General features: G+C 45.7%; 1 protein-coding gene across 2 annotated transcripts in view; it reads left to right on the top strand.

Moving 5' to 3' along the window:
• The window catches only part of LOC138568674 (polyunsaturated fatty acid lipoxygenase ALOX15B-like), a 245,032-nt gene extending 230,564 nt beyond the window's left edge, over window positions 1-14,468 (top strand). For both annotated transcript variants that reach the window (XM_069646459.1, XM_069646458.1), the window contains exon 14: window positions 12,714-14,468. In XM_069646459.1, coding sequence (XP_069502560.1) covers window positions 12,714-12,893 — 180 coding nt within the window. In that variant the 3' untranslated portion in view covers window positions 12,894-14,468. The remainder of the gene's footprint in view (window positions 1-12,713) is intronic.
• Window positions 14,469-23,295: the final 8,827 nt, after the last annotated feature.

The raw sequence follows: 23,295 nt of genomic DNA, 5'->3' as shown, positions 1-23,295 counted from the left end.
TGCCTCTGCTTTCTCTCCCCCTCTCCCCTGCTAAATATTACTGAAACTGCACTCAATCTGCTACTGGGCCACCTACTGATCTCGTCCCTTGGCCCAGCCACTCTCCCCTGCACTGCCTCCCTGGTAACCTCTGCACTGCGGGACTGGACTGTGTCTGTATCCCTACAGCCCCCCCTTCCCAGCACTTGTCTGCACTTACCTTGCACTTGCCACCAGCTGGCCCTTGCTTTTTATCTTGTATGCTAATAACCCTGTTCCTCACTTTCCCCTCTCCCTTTCCACCTTGCACTTTCCCCTTCCCCTCTACCCTTGCACTTGCGCGATCAGAATGACACCTGGCCTAGTAGGATCGTTGTCTGTCTCCCCTGTTCACCGCAACCGTTTTTTCGCATCAAATAATGTTCTGTGCCTTAAGGCTGTGGGGGAAGGGATTTAATAATCGGCCTCACTGTGTTCAAAACCGTGACAATCTCCCTGGTCCAGTTTATACACCACACCGCCACCTCCCACAAAGCACCCAGCAACAGGGTCTTGTCAGAACAACTCCATGATATTTGGCTTTGTTAGGCCGAGCAAGTCAATGCATGCCTCCATTTGTGGCTCCCAGCAGCTACACTACATCACCCATGCTGATGGCTGCCAATCCACACATATGCGCTAAAAAGGAACACACCCATCAGCCGGCCGCCCATGCAGAGACTTTTGCCTCCACCACTGCAGGAGTGCATGTGGGTGTCAGAGAAACAGATTAAAAAAGTAAACAAAGGGCAAGGGAAACCTCCCACGAAGAACGACAATATGGCTGCCCTCGCCCAGTGGCCAGAAGGGAGGCCTGCTCCGCGGCTCCACCGTTGAAAGTCACAAGACACGTGACCTGTGACAAGAAAATACATTTAAAAAGCCACTATTGGATTACATTTGCGTAGTACAGCAGGAATTAACACTTAGCGAGTTGACAATTGTATGGCCCATAATTTCATTTCCAGTTGTCATGCCAACCACAGACTGCTTGTTGGCATCCATTTTTTATCTGTAGCAATGGTGTTTGCTATAATTTGGTGGCTATGCCACCAAAATGCACCAAAACCAATAGGTTAAGGTTTTGATATGATAAGATATGATATTTTGATTATATAGAGCCTATACACAATGTGTTTCAAAGCGCTTCAAGGCAAGGGAGGGAGCAAGGGAAAATACAACGTCATTCTTACAGGCCATGAACAGTAAGGATGTGAAATTAACTATCGTACTCGGCCTGACGACATTTCAGATAGTGCAAGAGCTAAGACATAGATAAGGAAGGGAGGCAGAGAGTGGGAAGGAAATGGAAACACACAGGCGACTACCGTACAGGCCTGACGACATTTCTGGTAGAGCCAGAGAAAAACAAAAGGTGCGGGAGAGGGGTGCAGAAATGGAGGGGAGGAACAAAACAAGCGACTAACGTACTAGGCCTGATGACATTTCTGGTAGAGTAGGAGAAAAACAAAAGGTGAGGGAGAGGGGTGCAGAAAGGGAGGGGAGGAACAAAACAAGCGACTATCGTACTAGGCCTGACAACGTCTCAGATAGTGCTGGATGGAGTGGGGGGGCAGTAAGGGGATGGTGGAGCGACAGACGAGGTTGCTATTCTACTAGGTCCAGAGACAATTCTGAGAGTAAATGCATAGAAGAAAGTAAGGGGAGGAGGGGAGGAGATAGACAAAGGGGAGGGGAGGAGAGAACAGAGTAAGCAGTCAAAAAGAGTGGAGAAGCAAGAGTGGAGAGTGAATACATTTGCAGAAATCAGTAGTAACACATAATGTTGCAAGCCAGGATACAAGATGAAGATGGGAACAGCATGATTCATGGCCACCATGAGTACAAGATGCAAAGGAAGTCCAGCATGAGAGCCTAGAAAGGGTCACGCACCATGAATCAATGAAGTCCATAAAAGTCAAATCCAGCATTGGCCACAAGACTGTGGTGGTTAAACCAGAATGTATCCGGACAGACTCCTGTGTGCTGGAAAGTCGAGGGGGCACAAGAGAACACGGGGGTTGGGGGGCGCGGACCAGAGAGGGTGGGGATGGCCTGTCGGGATAGAGGGTGTAAAAACGTGTTGGTGCATGCTTACCTGCCGTTTTAGCAGGGGGTCGGACCCTGGATCCTCCTGGTCCGAACAGGTCCAAACAGGAATTACCCTTTTCTTTGACTGACCTTCACTTTGGATGCCCGGTCGAGAGACACCCTTGATCTAAGAGTTAAGAGCAGAAAGGAAGAGGCAGGGCTAAGAAGGTGGGTGGTGCTCAGGCCAGGTGACCTAGATCCACTTGCACCTGCTCCCAGCTGCAAAGGAAAAGAGGCTGGAGGGCTCCTTAAATAGGGAAAAGAGCGGCAACCAGGAAGGCACCAGGTGAGCGGGGCTTAGGCCAGGTGACCTAGATCCACTTACACCTGCTCCCCAGCTGCCTCATGACTTCTGACCATAGAGATAGCACATGGACTAGTGCTCTTGACCATGTGGGTTTCTGTGGCGAATGTGAGGCGAGATTGTGAAATGTTTTAATGAAAAGTAATGAGGCAGACAGGCATGAGCATTTTTTTAAAGCCCATCCTCTGTGTCCTACATGAAGGCAGCGTCACTCCCGTCAACAAGTGCTGTTGCCTTAAGGTTATATACATTTGGTTTGGTCACGTTGCTGTGTATGCATATTCCTCATTCATTTATTGCAATGTGTAATATTCTCCTTTTACCTTTGTCTACTTATATTTACAACTTTGTCCCCCCCTTACCGTTTATGTATTCCCTATCCTCACACATTAGCTACTCAGGCCGTGGATGCCTTTCATATATATTGGTCACTGTAGCTGCACCTTATGGCTGAAAAACCATTCACCAGCCAGGCTTTCATCCTCCCAACATCTCAGATTTCCTAACGCACGGGGGTCTGATTCTGGTGCCATATTGAACATCTGGAAGCAGGGCACAGTGGTGATGTCTTTCCACTCTTGGGTACAGACAGTCTTTGCTGGGTGTGTTCTGTCTGTAAGGCTGGCTGGCAGTCTACACACGCTGTGCATGCAGTGTGTCTGTGCAGTGCTGTGTGTGAGGTGTCTTGGAGGGTACGTCTGCAGGCGCTGTGTCTGCGCTAACTGTCAGGGAGATACAGTATCAAGGTTACAGTTGCAATTAAACCACTAGCACACAGAAGGCTGCTTAGAAATAATACTTTGAGAGATTTATATGATGAAGTTTGATGTTACTGATTGATATAACTATCTCAAAGGGATCCCTGGAGGAGGTTTTTTGGTGAAAAGGGACAGGAAGTGGATGGGAATGGTCAAAAGGATTAGCATGGCACTAGGCAATCAGTGGGTGGGTAAATAACCAAACACACCCTACAAGCTGTGTGTACCTCAGATGTTATCTCCCTCCTCATCTCGGGAGTATATCACAGGGGTAACATGCTCGCTGTGGAAGCAAGATACGGAGCAACACAGGTTTGATCCCTGGGTCCGCGCTTAGAAACCTCGGCATTAAGCGTGTTATAAATAACCTATCGTTTCCTATCTGCACACTATTGCAATAGCTTTGGCTTATATATGACCCTTGAGCACTAATTAAAATTAAAAACTAAAAAGGGTGGCTCAGTTAGAAGTTAGTTGCCTGTAGCTGCTGTAGAGAAGTTTCATCTGATACTTGCCCTACGGTGAGCTGTATTTTGTATATACGTGAACAGCAGCGTTGAAGTGACAGATACAGCCTTTCAAATTATTGTTAATTATAAGAGGCATGCAGAATCCGCAAAAAGCGTCACATCGTTTTCTCAAATCCACAGGAAAACATGGAACGAAATATGAGATTTCAGCCCTGACTTTAATGTGTCCTCTCCCCACAACTGCAGTCAGAATGGGATTTTACTAATCCCAAAAAGCCCCACTGGTGCTTCTAGAGTTCATGGTCTGGTCTCCAGTATGACTCTCTTTCTCTTTCTTTCTTTAAATAGTGTTTCATCTTTTCTGCTTGCATGCTGTGAGGTGGTCTCTTAGCCATACACCAGTGCTCGGGCTTTTATTTCACAAAGACCCTTCCGCTTTTCTGACAGAAGCTGAAGCACTCCACCTTTCCCTAGGCCGGATGCTCTTCTCTGGACTGCTGCTCTCATGGAACACAGGCACCAGGACACCCTGAAATTTGTTGTCGAGTCCAATGCCAGAAACTTTCAGAGCCATTATCTGCTCTATTTGTGCGCAAATTGCCAGCAATTACAAGGCAACCTAAGCCTGCCAGTGGCCTTTCATCCATCAGGGAATGGCGAGAGATGGCACGGAAGCTCAGCCAGGGCCCTAAACGGCTGTTGACCTTGGCCCAGGGGCGTTAATGAGGGCTTGATAATGCTGAGAAGGACCTACTGGAGAAATAGGTCATTTACCCACATGCTTTGCTACTGAAAAGCCGGTATGGCTGGGGGTAAACCTTCAGCAAACTCCCTCAGGCACTGAGGCAGGCCTCTTGGTGGGCCAATCTGTTTTCAAAGCATTTCACCTGGAAACCCTCAAGTTTTGAAAAGATTAAAAAAGGCACGCGATCCAAGAAGTGACTAGACTTGTAAACGCACCACGGGGAACAGAAATGTATGTTTACGTCTGGACTTGACAGCACTCCACATGGTTCACTCGTGCTGGAGGCGACATTACTCCAAAGCATTAATTCAATCACCAGTTGCTCACTCCTTTTGTGCCCAGGATCTCCGCGAGATACAGTGCGAGACTGAACGCTAAAGCACACTGGTCCCCCGCACAATGGAGAGCCTGACAATAATGGGATTAATGGCAGAGCTTGGCAACTGGGGCTAGAGTTGGCAAAAGGACAGGATTCCTCGCCCCACCCTCAAAGCAGTGCACAAGCCTCGGACGCACTTATTTATCAACCCAACAATGTCCATAAAGCCATGTTAGGAACTGAGCCTATGAACTGGGCCCGGTATAGTGCAGCCCTTGCTAATGTATTGAAAACACGTCTTCTACTGAAGTTGTTTGTGTGTGAAAGAAAATGGCTATCTTACCGAAAAAAGGACATACTGCAGATCCAATGAAATCACAGTGACATCACTAACATTCTGCACACTAGAGCAAACCGCACAATTCAGTACCTGGGCAGTTTGAGAGACATTTTAGATCAACACGTAACAGTAACTTTTCATAAATTACAAAATACATTAACATATGTAACATAGTTTAAAAGCTGTAGTAAATATGTTTTAAAGCATCAATCAAGTCAAAAAGCTTTTTTATTGACATATGGCGGCTGCCATTTTGGAAGAAAAATGGCTGACTCATTCAGCATACAATCCAAATGCAAGCAGAGAGTTCAAAAAGGGGTGTGGTTTGTGGCGAGATGGGTAGGAATGGGAGGAAAATCATATAAATTTCACTTACAGGTGGGCATCAAATGGTGGGTCACATAGCCGAGCAACACAAATCCATCCTCATAAATCATCTTCATTGAAAAGTATTACAGACCCGCATTCAAAGCCCCTATTTTAAGCTGTTATGTTTAGGCTCTTATTTTAATGACCATAGTTTTGGCTTAAAGGTAGCGCTTTCAGCACCACCTAATAGCCAAAAAAAATGACACTGACAGAAAAAGCCCCTTGCCAGATGGTGCGTTCTGTAAGAAAAGCCAAATTATTTTTTAGACCAATGCCTTCATATCTGCCTCAGAGACCCTGTAACTGTTGCTGAAGTTTGATTGTAAAAAAGCCACTGATGGGGTTTTATAAGCCAATAGCTGGACAGTGTTGCCAGCCGCCCTCTGCCTAAGGCTGATTGGACTGATCTGGTCTGTATCTTTGTTAAAGTCTCAAAGGGTTACATTCTCTCCAAGACCTTTTACACAAATGGAGCAGGGTCGTGGGTTGAAAATAATGGGGTTGGGCGTGTCCAGGGCTGGGTTTTTTTCAGAAGCAGATCTACTGTATTATGTTTAAGAGTAGCAGAGACCTGCCTGAACTAGAGACGGTCATTGATATTGGGTACATTGCCCCATGAAATTGGAAAGATGGATTAACAGGGAATCCTCTGATCAATGGATGCAAACAGGTCAAAGGGTTTGATGGTGAATATTGAGATCTGAATGATATGGATGAAGGGCGATAGCACAGAGATGACTGAACATGTCACGCATAGAATACCTAGCCATTGCAAAGATCTAAAGATGCTGGTTGAGGGATGCAGAGCTAGGATGCTTATGTTCACTAGTGATGCTAATCGTGGGAGAGTTCAATGCATCCATCTATCCACATATAGTTCTTCTCACTCTAATGTTCCATCTGCTCTTCCATCAAACAATCCACACATGAATGACCAATCCATTCAAACATGAATCTACCCAGCCCAAACCTACCCATGCATTTATCCATCAATCCATCAGTGCGTCAACAGATGTACCTTTGTGTCCAATAATGTGAGCCTTCTCACACACAACAGCTTATCCAGCACACCCAGACCACCACAGTCACCTATCTAATCCTCCACTCATGGACATCCAAAATGCTGACCCTCGTCCTTTGTCCCAAAACATGGCCATGATATTTTCCCAATCCCCTGGCCATCCTGTCATTGTCATGCATGCTGGACGTGGTTCTACCTCTTACGCTCATAGATCAGCTAGACCGTTCTATTCCAAATGGCGGTTGTTCGATACGTTGCCGGGAAAACGACGTCTGCACTTTTCACGTCGCTAACTTCACGTGTATTCTGCTTCCTCACGTGAACTACGGCATTACGTATATAAGCAGCGTGGAAACTTCACTCGCTGCTTCTGATCGAATCATTTGGCGTTGTGTAGCTGAACCTCTGATCTGCGTCCTTGCAGTTTTCCTCAGCTGCTTCTTGGGCCTTCTATAGCGTGTTTTCCGCCACACGCTGATTCCTGGAGCGGTTAGTTTGCGTGTACTTCCACACGCGCACGTTGTCTTTAAACGCGGCTGTCCTGGGCTGCGTGAATCCTGTTCGCGTGCAAATCCACAAGCGCACGCTATCTTCAAACGCGGCTGGCCTAGGCTGCGTGAATCCTGTTCGCGTGTAAATCCACACGCACACGTTGTCTTCAAGCGCGGTTCCAAGACTGCGTGAATTCTAGTCGCGTGTAATTCCACACACGCACACTATTGTCTTCGCGGCTGTTCAGAACCGCGTGTACTTTGTTTATACCATAAAAGGGCGCTATTTCCAACTCCTGCACCTGTGATATTAACAGGGGGATTTCTTCATCTCTATATTTTTCTCTACGTGGGAAGGAAGCTTTCCAAGGACTATTGGAAGGTGACAGTGAACAGTAATTTGGACGCTATCCTGTGGTGCATCAACCCGGTATCTAGCGTGAGCTTCGTTCCGTTCGGGATAAGTCTCCCTTACTAACCTTCCCTTCCTTGTCGTTTGTTCTACTTCTGGATTTTCCTCAAGAGACTTCTGCTGGATTCTTCTGCCCTAGACATAAGGTCAGTGTGTGCATTAATGTCAATTACTGTTCTATCATAGAGAGTCAAATTGGGGCAGTTTCTTATGATACTTTATTTTGTTCTAGGCTGACTTCCTATACCTTACCCACGCCCTTTCCAGTGATCCATCTCTCTGCCTGTTTTATCAGTCAGAGAGTTGTATCATTTGGAAGGTCTAAACTTGACTTCACAACTATCAAATCGTGTGAACAGGGATCCGGAAGACCCTACCATCTGTATCCTTTTGAGTACCGTATCCTTTTCAGTCAATACTTTGGTACTTTATGACAGTCATTCTTAAACGTGCAACATCCCAAATCATTAACACGACCACACCCAGAAACCTAACTCCCCTTAGGCAAAAACATGACACCTCCCCCCTCGCCCAAAATAAAATCTCCAAAATATGACATCTGCCATTATTGCGAAACATCCCTTAACTTAATGTCCCCCCCTCCAGGACTATATTTTAGGAGGTGTCTGATGTGGAGATTTTGCTCCAGTTGCCCCAGTGTTATATTCTCATAGGGGGTAGACGAGGCCTGGGGGCACCTACCTGTAGGCTACATTTCTTGGGCATGAGCAGGCAGCGAGGCCAGGGGTACCTTTCCAATGGCCATTGCCCCTCCACCTTAGATTCACATGGACCGGTGGCACAAGTCAACTCTGAAGGCAGCCTGCTTGCCACTCCCAGTTTGTCTGCTCCATTGGGACGGATGTTTCTACGTTACCTCTACAAGCATGAAAGAGGCGAAGGGTCAGACTCACCAAAAATAGAAAAAGCGCTCATTTCATTTGCACAATTTTTAGAAATGCACAGAACACCTTTATTCTTAAAATTGATCTGTGCATTTCAGGTGGGGCTGTTCAGTGGCCCGCCGATGTGCTGTGCAGCCCCTTTGCATACATCCGTTTTGGGAGCGCACCCCCAACACCAATGTAGGGAATGCTCGCGTGGTTGCTGGGAGCGCATTTCACCGAGACGGGCCTTTAAGGGACCCGTCTAAGTGAAAAGACAACGAAAAAGCAGGATTTCCAAACCCCCAAATAAGGATTTGCACATCCCCCTATGCCTGTTCTGATGAACCTAGTTTCTTTGCATTTGATGAGCATTAAAATGTGCAGAAACGCGCCTTCCTCTCTGCGCAAAAGTGCAACGGGGCAATGCAGTCATTTAGATGCCCTTTCGAACTGGCGCCAGTGCATCTCCTCACTTGTGCATGAACACGTTTTGAGAATCTGGCCAAAGGGTGAAAAGTCTTACCCCTGTCACTACTCTTTCACATTATCTTTTTGATTCCACATGATTCCTTTGTCAAAGAAAAAGTCAACACATGAATAACTGGCGGTCCAAAGTCAAAGGGCAACAAAGGTCAGTCTGTCTGGGAAATGGAAACAAAATCATCTCTTTCCCAGACTCAGCCGGAGCTTTCCATAGCGTCAGGTGATGCAGCTGCACCATGTTCTGTGTCACACACCAGCAAAATATAGCTTCCAATTATATAAGGGACCCGGGATTCAAACCTGTGTTGCTATGCATTTTCTTGCTTCCAAGAGGGACCCAGGATTGGAACCTGTGTTGCTCTGCGTTTTCTTGCTTCCAAGAGGGTCCTGGGATTCAAACCTATGTTGCTATGCGTTTTCTTGCTTCCAAGAAACCTAGTAAACGGAAAACCTACAATGCGTCCTTTAAGGGGAGAAGTGAGGCAAGGAGCATGTGGATCACAGCCTTGATACGTGTTTATGTGACAGGTAATTGGCGGAGTCCATGTTGGAACGCAATTCAAGCCTAGCACTACAGGCATTCACAGCCTCCATCTTGGAGGGATTCGAACCTGTATCTTGGAAGCAAGAAAATGCATAGCAACAAACCTTGCCCTTGAGCCAGCCTCCCGGTCTAATAGTCACTTTAAATTGAGTGGTCATCAGAGGAAGTTACTGTCCCTTTGTTTACCCTCGCCAGGTCACTGACCCTCCGCACCCACGGGCTCCATGATCTAATATGCAGATTAAATCACAGAGCCCATGGGTTTGCAGAGGGTGAAAGACGCCTTGGGCTCCGTGATCTATGTGCTCTGAGCAGAGATCACTGAGCCCGAGGCGCCTTTCTCCGTTGGCAAAGCTTTATAAAAGATGCCTTGAATTGTATACGTTTCAAGCCGTCTTTTATAAACGTAGAAATATTTCTGTTTATAGAAGACGGCTTGAAACGTGCACAATTCAAGGCATCTTTTATAAAGCTTTGTCAACGGACAAAGCCACCTTGGGTTTTGTCCGTCATCAACGCTTTATAAAAGATGCCTTGAATTGTGCACGTTTCAAGCCGTCTTTTATAAACATAGAAATATGTTATAAATGTCTATGCTTATAAAAGGTGGCTTGAAAACTACACAAACCATAGTAAGGTAAGCATACAAGTGTGCGTACATTACTACGGTTTGTGCACTTTTCAAGCCACCTTTTTATAAACATAGAAATAGGTAACATTGCTATGTTTATAAGGCTTGGAAAGTACACAAACCATAGTAGTATGCATACAAATATATAAATGCTCACATACATTTATATATTTGTTTGCGCACCTTACAATCATTTGTGCACGTTTTAGGCCACGCTCACAATGGAAGCCGCCCCCCCCCCTTCAATGTCTTACCCCACTTAAAGCACTGACGCTTTATATCTACTTACCTCTATCTGCAGCCTTTCCTATTTCTGGCTCACTTCCTCATTCTCCCTTTATAGGGATCAGTTACATTTTGCAAATCTTCACACCTCAACCCTTGTCTGCTCATGGCTGCTTAGAAACCAGGCTCGTGATCTAAAATGAACAGTTGAAAACCACAGTAAACGTACAGATTGAAATGATGGACAGATGGTAACGCTAGCCATGGCAGAAAAACAAGTTCACCAGCGCTGCTGGGAGAATCCACTCCATCTAGGGAATCGGGGTATACCACCAAAAACCCCTTCTGCGGATCAGCCTTTGCAGACGAGATCCATGAGGTGACGGGTGAGTTAGGAAAGACAACAAACAGGTTCTGCATGCATACGCCTATGTCCTGTCCCATTAAGGACATGCCATACATTTCAAGCAAGTGGAGTTTTTCTGGCACAGACCTGCATTCACTCTCTTGAATCCCTATGCCCAGGGTGTCTTTGGTCACTTGGGCCACTTGTCTGTTCTGCAATGCAATTGTTCTTTTTCCACTCATCATTTGCTTTGTTAGGTGGGAAGACCTCTTCTGATGGCCTCCACTTGTGGAACTGAAGTAGTTCATTGGAAACAAGATCTGTGTGGGTAAATCTATATTTTCACAGGTGCTTCAACTTGGTGATCTATTTCTTACAGAACGTGCAACAAAGAGTGGAGGCTCTTTGACTCCTGCTGTGTCTGACCCTCGAACCAAGGGCCACCACTGAGGTTTGTTCAAGGTCTACAGCCGGCACTCACGCTGTGGTGCTCTTAGGGCCTAATACAGGGTACTCACCTGAGGTACTGTCTCGGTATAAAACCTTCCTAATGTTAGAAGAGCCTTTTGAGGCTAACATACTGGCTGGACCTTCAGGCGTTTCACCTGAGCATCCCATTGGCATAGTCAGCGGTCATCTAAAACCAGCTCAGTATAACGGAGGTGGCTCAACCTTATAATGGTGCGTAAAACCAGTGGCACAGTGACTAAACTTGCGGGCCAGTTCCCTTCTCTACCATTCAAATCTTGCACGGACATGTGCTTTGCCGAAAAAATGATCAGGAGGAGGCATCCAGACCAATGGGCGTAAGACCTTCTAGTTGTGGATCCTCAAGTGATTTGGTTTGGGGTCCTCGGCTATGCTCTCTTGACCCCTTAGTCCTCATGCATTAGGAGTCTGATCCTTCAACCCCCAACTCAAGATTCAGTAGAGTTCCACGATTCCATGGTGCTACCCACACTCCAGCTCATCCTATGCCATTCTCTATGCTGTATTGTATGTCTTAATGCATAACTATTCCTTAAAGGTGTTAAACACTGGTCATTGCCTACAAGTTTCCTTCTGCCTCCATGAGCACTAGTCTCTTTTCGGAAGAAGTCATTCTTTCATGGCTCCATCGATGAGTGTAGGTATGCGGCCTGCTTAGCTCAGGTAAGTCTGTCATATCCGGTGAACCTGCAGCTCCCGGTGCGTGCTGTTCTCCACCAAGCATCTAACACGAACGGATGAGCAGATTCACTGACCATAATGCTGGGTTCTGGCACATTTGCGTTGTCATGGATAAAAGTACTGCATATGGACCCCGGGCGCTTATTGGATGGAAGTGCTGTGTTTCAGTACGTGTGTCTGTGCCGCAGAAATAGAGATGCATGGAGCCTGAGCTTCATGATGGCGACACAAAGCTGATGTATGTTTCTCACATGTGTTCTCATACTTCTGTTTTCTCACAGGATGGTAGAGTGCCATTGCTACTAGGATAATTGAATGATGCAACACCGGAAAAGGGGAGAGGGGAAAGAAACCTGGACAGCATATGTGGTGTCTCTAATTAGTTGCTCAACGGGTTGGATTGGTAGTACGAGGAGGAGTTTGGGAATCTCTAACACGCCCCCCCTTCACGTACCTCATGTCACTGACGTGAGGACTCTAGTTGGCTGCCCTTCCTGGTCAATAGCATCTTAATCAGCTGTTGGGGTCAGGACATTGGGTATCATTACAGGTTTGGTGGTATTTCTGCAGTAAATCCACCGAAATCCCACCAAACAGATTTACGGCTATTGGCACTTGGCCTGAAGGAGTTACAGCTGGATTACAAGTGGTGCTAGGCAGTATTAGTCCACATTTATTTCAGTCCACAGGACTCCATGGGGATTTTGGTGGACACCCCGCCAAACCCGTAGTATGGCAGTAAAGAAATGAAGCAGTAATGGAATTACTGGCACGTTACCACCATTTTTGTTTCCCGCACTGCCATACTTGTAATGAGGCACATTGATTTGATCACAAGCCTAATAGTGAGACTATTGAAACGAGTAGTCCAAATTACTTAAAGTAAACAATGAATTTCAAAATGATACAGAGTGTTGATTAAATATTGCTGGAGTACTTTCACAGTTAGTCCAAATTAATCTTAGCACAATCCTAGAACAGCCAAGTACTCTTCACTGCATGCTTGGATTAATCGTTCCATGAAGACAACTTGTGTTCCTTGTCTCACGTACAATTTTCTTATCTTTTTTCACATGTCCTGTTTTTCAGAGACCTCTGGGCACCTACCCTGATGAACATTTCATGGAGGAGGGACCCAAACAGTGCATCCGGGCATTCCAGCAACGTCTGTCTGAGATATCCAGAGAGATTGAGCACAGAAACACATCCTTACCCATCAAGTACAACTACCTGAACCCCAAAGTGATAGAGAACAGCGTGTCCATATAACCGTAAATAAGGAGCCAGCAAACACCCCCTGCACTGCCCACCAAAGCCCACATACCCTTAAATTCCAATAATATCCAGAAAGAACACCCAGTATCTGACGACTGAGACACAAGCACGTCATAGATTGTCTGATTTCAGCAAGCAACCAGCAAGAATGTTCCAGAATGTTCTGCAATCAATGTGACACAGCCAATGAGAGCATCAACCCTGCTGAGGTAGTGCACGACCTTGCAGGCCATCAGCCGGAAGCTACTCTCAGAGTGGTAGAAGTGTACCAAAAGAAGTAGTGGAACCGTAACCCCAACAGAGGACAGAGAAGGTGGCAGCATGGTCCAACATTTGTGAAGGGGTTGTGGCCGGTGAAGTTAGACAGCCGAGTGGTGGAACGGGCCAAGGAAGGAGACCCCTCTGTATTGTGTTCCTTTGTCCTGCCTGTCAGTCAGCTTTATTATCTATATGTCAGTCAACTGTTACATGTGTATATTGCCTTTGTTAAATTACTGGACTCTACTTGCTGATTGTAACTGCTGGAACCTGCTGTACAGATGATGCTTCCAGGCTCAGACTGGCCTATAGGGCAATAGGCCCATGGCTGAACCAAAACACAAAATGCTGGTGTGGCCCACTTTGAGGGACACTTTTTTGGCCAATTTGTTCCAGTTTGATGAGTTCATTCCCTCTGCAGCTAGTAGTTTTGACCAGTGTTGCTGAATAAATAGTCTTTAAAATGTACAATTTGCATCACATTTATTCCAAAAACTCCCTCTTAGTTACTATTCAAACAGGTCACAAAAGGAATGAATAGCCATTTGCAACTGGGGCCTCTTCCTAGGTGCCCGAGACAATTTTATTGCCCAGTCCAACCTTGGATGCTTCATTGGGGGCATTTAAGTCAAACATCTTATGCTGTCATGAATCTACTCTAGAAATGGATTCCTAAGCCTGCGGCTCAAGAATGAAAGTATTTGATCTCCTCTGGTCTGGCAGAGAGTCTTAAGGACGGATTGGCTATTATCGCAATAAACCTAAGGATACTTCCCTCCTCACTTTCTATACTCCTTCTCCTTCTCTCCGATCTGCTGATCTCTTCCTACACTCTCCTCTTCCCCCCCTGCGCCCCATCCCGCTTCTACTCTTTCCAACTGCTCGCTCCTTTCTACTGGAACCTCCCCCTCTCTATCCGCTCCATTCCCTCCTACCATACCTTCTGCCCCTGTCTAAAATCTTATCTCATCCATTCACCTCCCTAACCCTTCCACTCTACTCCCTCCTACCCTACTTCCAGTTTCTCTAATTATTATCCCTTCCATTCTTCTCCCTTTCTCTGTTTGCTTCCTCTTTACTTCTGCTTTTACCACTACTCATACCTCTTTTTCCCTCTCACGCCTTGTTCCTTCTTCTCGCTCACCAATCCTCACCTGTAATGTAAATTGTTTCTTGTACTGTTTTCTGGTTTGATTCAATTTGTTATCTAATGCTTGTTATATCTAATGTTTGTTGTATCTTGCTTGTTCCTCTTATAAAGCGTTTTGGATTAAAACGCTATATAAATTCAATAAAATACAAATACTGTGTGATGCACTTTAAAGGTTGGCAGTAGCAGCACCATGAATGCATGTAAAGATGATCAGAGCATTCTAAGCTGAGCTGATTGGTCATGTTCACACTTCCTACATCCAGAGACCAATCCGTGTTTAGCCCCCTGTAGTCTGTTTGTACGTTTCATAGAAGTACCCCCCAGGTGCACATTGCAATAGCCCAAGCGACCTAGTCACGTAGGGGTGTAGGAGACACATATAATCTGGGGGGGACAGGGGACACCTTGGACTTCTACAGCCACAAACCACAGAGTAAAATCTGTCAATTTTCCTTTTTGAACTAGATATTCCCTCCTCTAATTCCCCCGCCCAGGCGTGCACCCTTTCCAGTGAAGCAACCGTTGCTGCTGCTTATCGCCACCATACGAAAATACCAGTGCTGGAAATGGAAGCAATGTTTGGGGGGACCTGTCACCTCTTTGGAGGGGTGGTGCTGTGGGAAGGGGGTGCGGCCAGATTGCACAACTGAGTGGGCCTCATTATGAGTTTGCCAGTCTGGATACAATGGTACCAGTAAGGTCTGACCTGGCGGAATGAAAGGCACCCGCAAGCACAGCATCCGGCTTCCCCATTCCAATTGAGCCCTATTGGGCTCAAATCAGAATGGGGAAGAATTTTTTCCGGTGTCCAGAAATGGGCAAATACCGGGTCCGGCAGGGCAGTAATGACCCGGTAATTGCCAATTTCTGGGCACTGGAAAAAATGCAACTCCGGCGGCAGCCGTGCCTCTTTGGCTACCGCCAGGGTTGTAATGAGGCCCTTTATCTCTTCATCGAACCCAATCCTAGCGATCTGCATAAAAGCAAAGAGCATTATCGGAACTTCATAATGTCCACATTTTTAAATGTTAAATATGTCCTATATGGATTCAATAAGAAGCCCTTTTAAGTGAATAATGGACTCTTCTGTTTTGAATGGTCGCAATATTCACCCTAATAAAGAGATGTCTGTAAATTGCAGGACATATATATCAGTTTGGACAGCTGTGACGCTGTTTGGAAGGCTTTGGCAGTTTCCAGTACTGAGACTTCCCAAAGCTAGTTGAAGAGCTTGTTACTCATGCGTGCAATACTAATGCAGCTTCAGATTTGCTTCTCCTGGGCCTGAGGAAAGAGCAACACATAGTGGAACATGAACTTTCACTAGAAGACTGCTTTCAGAAGACTAGGCAGTGCTCTGTGACTGAAAGCGGTCTGCTGGCCCGTGTCTGTGGGTTGGGGCAGTGCTCAGGCACAACATACTTTGCGAGAGCGCCGCTCTTTAATAGCCTCTCATCCCGGGGTGAGCCTTTGGCTGCTGTTCCCTAACCGAAGTGTCATCGTCCAAGTACCTACCCATCAGGAAATTGTCCTTCTCAGAACTGTGTCCTGTCGAGTAGTGTCCCCATCTGCAGTCCAGAAGGACACCCTCCCCACTTGCCCCAGCACAAAACAGTCTTCAGGAAAATTATTCTATGATACATGGAATTATCTGCAAACTATGGGGTCCTTCCTGCTTACCCCAGGGGGCATATTCAGCACTTGTCATTTTTCATTCACTCCCACCCTAACCTAGGAAGATGTTAGGGTTAGTGCATCCCCTACTGGGGTGTGTGGGAGGTGTGGACTGCAGTTTTATGAGTGCCCACTTGTTTATTTCTCACCTATAAACTGAGGATTCTGCAGTAATAAGGGACACAAACCGTAGCCTTGTTTCACTTTCCCATACAACTAGGTTATGTTGGAATGGAGATACACTGCCCCTGGTTAATCCCAGCCACATGTGATTTGCATGCTTTGGAATACCTGATCCTGGAGGTCTGGTTCTTGGATCGTTTCTACTTTCTCTGCAGTTGTGCAAGTCTTCCAGTTTAAATCTAGAACTCTGCAGTAGGTACAACAAACCACTGAGTTTTCTTTCCAAATGAAAACTTGTACCTTCGGGTTAGTGGCAGATCCCTAAACTGTGTAACCTCTGCAGTCTGCAGCAGTCACCCTAACTGCCTGAGCTATCTAAGTGGGTTTGAATTTGTCACCTACAGAATATGCACAGATATCTGAAATCCGCCCATTCGTACTTCGAGCATGCTGGGATTCGAACCTGTAACCAACCTGCGGCACACATTTCTCCAGCAGACATATCGGTGCTTGTTGCTGGGGGAGTAACATATTTTAACCCTGTCCCCCTGGTTTTTGCAAAAATGTAGGTTGGGGCAAATGGAGACAGTGATTTTCCTAAGATCCAACATATATTTGGTTATTTTTTTGTCCAAGGTCAGCCCACTGTGGTCAAGTGGTATGACAAAGATCCCAGAAATTAATCAAGGGTCAGAATTATGTTTTGGTCAGTTTGTTTTGTCCTGTACCCTGTGTTGGAGAGTGGGGTAGCAAGGATGAGCGCACAGCAGGATGTTTCCACCCTCCGGGAGACCATCTCCGCAAAGCTCCTGTGTTCCTTCCTGCTTTCCAGACTGTATGTCACTGATGTGGTGCAGGATGCTTGCTAACGAGCTGAAAGTCTACGCAGCTAAAACCGAGGGGACACTGGGTTATAATAGTTTGCGTAGCTGATTGCACTTTGATGGAACAAGCCCAGATTTTGGGATTATTGAGAGGTTTTTGGTTTACTCCTGCCTTGTGCCCGAGGGTCACAAAATCATGATTGGCCGAAATTGGAATGGTTATGTTTGTTTGCCTCAAGACACTGCAGTACATTCAACCTACCTTAGCCTACAACAGTGTGCCATAAATTGCCTGCTGAAGTTGAACCCTCTGAATAACTTTGCCCATGTTATTCTCATAGTCCCTCGATGAGCCCGCACTACTCAGGTGCCGGTGGGCTAGTCTGTTTTTAAAGCATTGAGCCATGTGCACAAGACCACCAACTAGCACCAGGGTCCCCATGCTTCTTTATTAGGAAATGTGCACCCCATCTGCGCTCTCTTTCCCCAAGGCTGCTGTTGCTGTGCATCCCCCACCTTTGAGTGAGAGGCGGCAACAGCAGTTTCGTTTCAACAGCAGCTAAACGCTGCAACCATCTTCCACTTCAGTTCTGCACCCGGTAAATCATTGAAATATCAACCGTTTGCATTGGCGCCCACTGGGCACCCCTGTTGGCCACCTCTAGCCAAGATTAGCCTGTCATTAGTAAAGTGGCCGCCTGTACTTACTTTTTCATCCATCCAGGCAGCAATTTGTCATGACTTACGAGAGTTAAAAAGGTATGCCACAACAACAAAAATAACCCTCTTTCTTATTTGAAAGAGACGGACATTGTAGAACTGAACCAGCCCGCTTTGTGAGATTTAAACAAACCAGGTTTGCGCCTGTATCTTGAAAGACTGCAAAGGAGTTTGAGTGGGCAACTGGGGCTGTTTAGGCAGTTTGAGAATTTAGCGAGCGATTGGACTAGAACAATGCATGCAAATGACATAAAACACGATCATATCCAGAGGAACTGGAACTTGTCAGAAAAGGGATTCTCTTAATCTACTCCTTACTCATTGCCATTTATTCGGCAGCCCCGGTTATAAAAGGTACAAATTACAAGTGCACTGCACGAAACAAAGACCAGATGGAAAGTGCAATTGGCAGGTCAGCGTGATGCCCTTCCGGACCAACACTTATTTCTTTTTTTGCAATTTTTAAGGTGTATTTTGCAAAATGACATTGCATCACACACTTCTTTCAGACCAGGCACACATCTGTACACTCCTCCACCTTAGGTAGCGGGAATCAATGCCACGTTTTCTAAATGGGAGCAAATTAAATTGCAATTACATTGCTTTTAATTCCTCATGCCATGAGTAGCCAGATTCTATGTGGTTTAACAAATGCAGTTCTTCCCCATAATACTGGGCTTCACACATGGCCAGTAGCACACACGAGAGCAACCTTTACAGAATTAATTGCTGAAACTGTGCATTACGGCAATGCCCACGTTAAAACCATTTCAGAGCCACGAGTGAATTTTCCCTAGTCAAATGCACAGGAGCGCACAAGAAGAACTCGCATGTAGATGGTAACGGCTCCAGCCAGGATATATGCAGCACAACTCTCATGCACATCTCTGATCCGTGAGAGCCAAGCACGTTTCTTTTCTCGGTAAAAGTTAAAGTAGCAATGTGACACATAGAGCATTTTGTCCCACCTGCCCTCCCCCTCAATGTCCTACGCCCTCCTATCGCAACCACACACCTGCACATTGGCATGTAGGGACACATATCACACAGTCAAATGATATGAAAATAGCATCCCAATGCCATGGACCTCGATCGACTATAACATATAAGCATGCGATCTGAGATGACAAGTTTTCCATAAATCAGGGAGAGGAGATCTGTGAGGAGAGTTCCTCCCCCATGTTAGCCGGCGCTCCCCCTCATCATTCCTGGCAGCTTAGGTCCATCCAGGGTGAGATGTCATCCAGGCTTCCTGAACACATGCTAAAAGAGATTCCAGTTTAGAGGCAACTGCTATAGGGAAACACAATAAGGAATACAACCACAAAATATAAATGAGTTAGACTTTAATTCAAACAAGAACATTTTCCATTAGTTCCCACTCGCTCATAAAAAAAAGGAACTAGCCACCATCTATAAAGACTACAAACAGCTGCACACGAATGGGATGAAACTAAATTCTGAAATACCTGAGATGGGTAAAAGTGTTTCTGGCTTGAAACACAGCAACTAAGGTGGGCTGTGGCCAGCAGCATGTGGCTCTTTGTTTCTGGAGTGGCTGGTTTTCTGATGGCTATAGAGATAAGATAGCTCAGTAGGTTGATTGCTTGCTGCTGCAATGTGTGTTTGGTCTGCAGGTTTCAGGTTCGACTCCCAGCAAGGTCAACTCAGCCTTTCACCCTGCTGAGGTTGATGAATGAGTACCATCATAGGATGGGTGATATTGTATGTATATTTGTTCTATATGAAGTGCTTAAGCGTAAGTGCTGTATAATAACACATCATTATCGTTTGGACGTCTGCTTGCATTCACAGGAACGTGGTAATATGGGCCTGTACACACTGATATTATTGATACATATGGTGATCCATTCTTGTATGAAATGTATATCACTTTACAGTGATATCTTATCCATATAATTAGTAGTGTACTTAGGAACAATGCTCTGTGATGCCACTCCCTGTTTTGTCCAGGGATTAAAGGTCGTCTTTCATTGCTTCCTGTGATATCACTTCAGGGTGGGGTGAAATGACATCAGAGGTCAAGGGTCATGTGATGTCACTTCCGCTACCCCTGGCATTTTGGTGAAATGACGTCCCTGTTGACAGACCAAAAATAAAACTAAAATAGGTGATTTATTGACCAAGAGCACAGTATAAACCTAGAGAGACCCATGGAATTTCCGAACCAATGGCTAGCGCTGCAGCTACGTTCCAGGGCTGTGTAGAGGAAAGAGTTGCAGGCAAGCATTGCAAGGGCACATGTTTAGGGGAGCATTGAGCACTAGCCTGATGCAGCACCTGGATGCTGCTATTGGCAACAAAATGTAGACTGTACAGAGATCCTGGATACATGTGGGAAGCGTGTGGATATTATGAAAGCAGCCAATCTGCAGGGAAAGCTAGCATGGCAAGATATTGGCAATGCACATTGCCCTGTCCCCGAGAGCTGCTGGTTCCAACACAGAGCCCAACCGGCAGTGAACCTGGCACAGTGGTCAAGCCACTGGCCCATGAGCGAGTACGTAACTTGGCAGATGTGCAACACTGCAGCATTTAGCGTGGTTTAAACCTAGGTCAGTGTGTAGCTCTTAGCAATTTTCTGGATACCCTTCTATTTGTAGTTCTAAGCAGCTTCCAAGTTCAAGGTGACATTTGAGGGGATGTATGATGTTCTGTTCTAAACTTGTAACCCATTTCAGGGTCAACTGGCTAACATGGTCACCAGATCCAGACAACCTATATCTAAAGCATTAATATGGGAGCTTGATTGAAGGTTCATTCCCAATGGAAATACAGGGGTCACCAGGATGATATTGGTTCACCTCGGGCAGGTGAGACAGTGGCTCTTTGACATCTAGTTTGTAGCAACAGAAAAACAAAGCCAAAGACCTACTGGACTCACATCGAACACCATCAAAACGATTCCTCCATGAAGAGCCTAAAATATGAAGAATACCTGAGATGTCCAGTATTCCAAGAGTACCGACGCACATGATCCACATCCATGCGCATGTGTTAGAAGCTTAATGCGCACCCCTGTGTGGAGTCACCCTCGCCAAGAATGTTAAGGATGCCAGTGTGTGCACTTTGTGATTTGTAAAAGTCTTCAAGAAAGAAAGTTTTTATTCAGTAAAATCACACTAACTCATACAGAAGCAGGCACATTTATAGCATATATGTCAATTTGCTTTTTGTAATGTGGACAATGATCGGGAAGCAATTATGTGGGTTGTTCTAACGGCTGAAGGGCGTAAGTGTTCAGTATTGAGTTTATTTGAATGCTGCACAGAGAACTAAAGCATGATTTCCGATTGCTCTAAGTAGAGGGTGTCTCACAGAGATGGCTGTGAAACCAGGGGGCATGCTCAGCCAACGCCGCCCTCATGTGACGGATCACACCAGCATCGTTCACTTACTTGTTTCATCTACATAGGGTGGCGTCCAATAAAAGGGCTAACCCTCAAAGAGCAAGAGTATGCCCTCTTTGCGCTGAGGTGCGCCATACCCCCGCTCATAGGTTTCTATCCCTCTGTCACTTTTCATTCTACCCCTACGTAACGTTTTATTTGTTTGTACTACAGTAGCACTGGTAGCGGGTCTACTCCGACTTATATTTTGCTTGTTGTCCCATTTCTCTCCTAATCTCTCACTTCCTATGTCTCTCACTTCCTATGTAGTCTTCCCTTCCTCATTCTCGCTTCACTAACTCTCCCAACATGCTTCCCCTCCGATGTACTACTTATCTTGTCTATCCTCCTGATCAGTTACCCTCTATCCAGTCAGATCTATTGGTCTACTCCACATGCGCTCCATTTGTAATAAGACTCACTCCATTCTTGATTTTAACTCCAATTTCTCTGCCTTACAGAAACATGGCTCTCTCATAATTCTGCTACACCCACTTCCCTATTCTCCTCCTCTACTGGATTTTCTCGTACTCCGCGCCATCACTCTTGTGGATGTGGCACCAGTATTCTGTACCATCCTTCTTGGTCCCGTTCTCCCCTTTGCCCACTTTACCTTGCTTCTAGTCCTTCGCATATCACTATTCTGCCTTTTCTAAACCACACTCTTTGGCGTTTCTGATTATTTCCCATCCTCCTGGTTCGCGTTGCATCTTCTATGAAGACCTAGACTTATTACACTCTTCTTCTTCCTGACCCTATTCTATCTTCTAGGTGACTTTAACCTCCATCTATCTTCAACTCATGCCTCTTCGCCCTTATTCCTCTACTCCAAACTAACACTATCCACTTTTCTATGTGCCCCCTCTCACATCTCAGGCTCCCCACTAGATCTGATTTTCTCATCTATTTCCTCTCCCACCCCTGTTTCTTCTCTCCCAATTTTCTCATCTGACTATTTTCTTCTGTCTTTCACCTCTCAACCTCCTCTCGCCACTATCCCCTCTTCCGCTCCTACCCCCTTTTTTCATGGCGATCTCTGGCAGTTTTCTCCACTCTATTTCTCTAATTATTTTCTTTTCTTTTATCGTCTATTGATGCGTTCTCTACCTTTTCACCTGATCTTGCTGTTTCTACACTGAATATCATCTGCTCTCTAGTTGGGACACACTTCACACTCCCTCTTTGTGGTTTTCCTCTCGTAAACTGCACTCCATAGACACTTCGCTCATCCCTCTCTAAAGCAGAGTGGCATTGGAAGAAATCTCACTCCGAAGCTAATCTCGACCACCTGTTGGCTCTTCCTTCTTGTTAGGATTCCTCTCTTTTGGCTGCCAGAAAATGCAACTTCTCCTCTCTATTTCCCTCTCACACCATCCTCATCACCTTTTCCAAAGTATTAATAAAGTACTTTCCCCCTGCTCATGATCTCTCAAACTCATCTAAACTTTCAGCCTCAGAATTCTTGAATTATTTCACTATAGAAATGCCTGCTATTCCCGCTTCATTTGCATTAGCTGCTTCCCCTCATCTCCCCTTCTTGTCCAACATGCCACAACTACTTCCTGCTTTTCACAGTTGACTGACACAAGTTTTTATCTCCTGCTCCTCCTACATCCTCGCCCTCTTGATTCCATTCCTGCTTTTCTTGTTCCCCAACTCTATCCATTGTTATTTCCCGAACTTACCACTATTATTAATACTTCCCTTAGGACCTCTCCTTTCCTTTATTCTTGCAAACCTGCTACTGTTATCCCTATACTTAAGAAAAACCTTCCCAGGATTTCTCAATCCAGTCTAACTTTCTCCAGCTCCCTTCTTCCCTTTTTTCCAAGCTCCTAGATTGGGGGCCTATTCTCAGATCTCTTCAACCCTGACTCAACACTCTTTTCTACCCTCTACTCAATCTGGTTTTCGTTCTGCTCATTCCACTGAATATACACAATAAACTATCTTCTATTTGAATTCTCTTGTATCTTTCTGCTGCCTTTGACACTGTTGATCACCCTACTCTCCTCCACTCGCAGCACTGTTCTCTCTGGGTTCTTAAGGTCCAACTCTACAATGGCTTAATTCCTATATTTCGGCTGGAACCTTCTGTCTCATGGTCTGGCAGCACATCCTCTTCTGGCCCCTTAGTCTATGGTGTTCGGTTCCGGGTCACCTCCTTTAGCCCATCTATACAATTCCCTTTGCATCTCTAATTGAATCCTTAAATCTTTTGTGTCACTTCTACG

Source organism: Ambystoma mexicanum, chromosome 1p, assembly GCF_040938575.1.
Source record: "Ambystoma mexicanum isolate Mex_15411 chromosome 1p, UKY_AmexF1_1, whole genome shotgun sequence".
Taxonomy (NCBI): domain Eukaryota; kingdom Metazoa; phylum Chordata; class Amphibia; order Caudata; family Ambystomatidae; genus Ambystoma; species Ambystoma mexicanum.
Note: the sequence above shows the minus strand (reverse complement) of the source record. Positions and strands in the feature narration are given on the sequence as shown.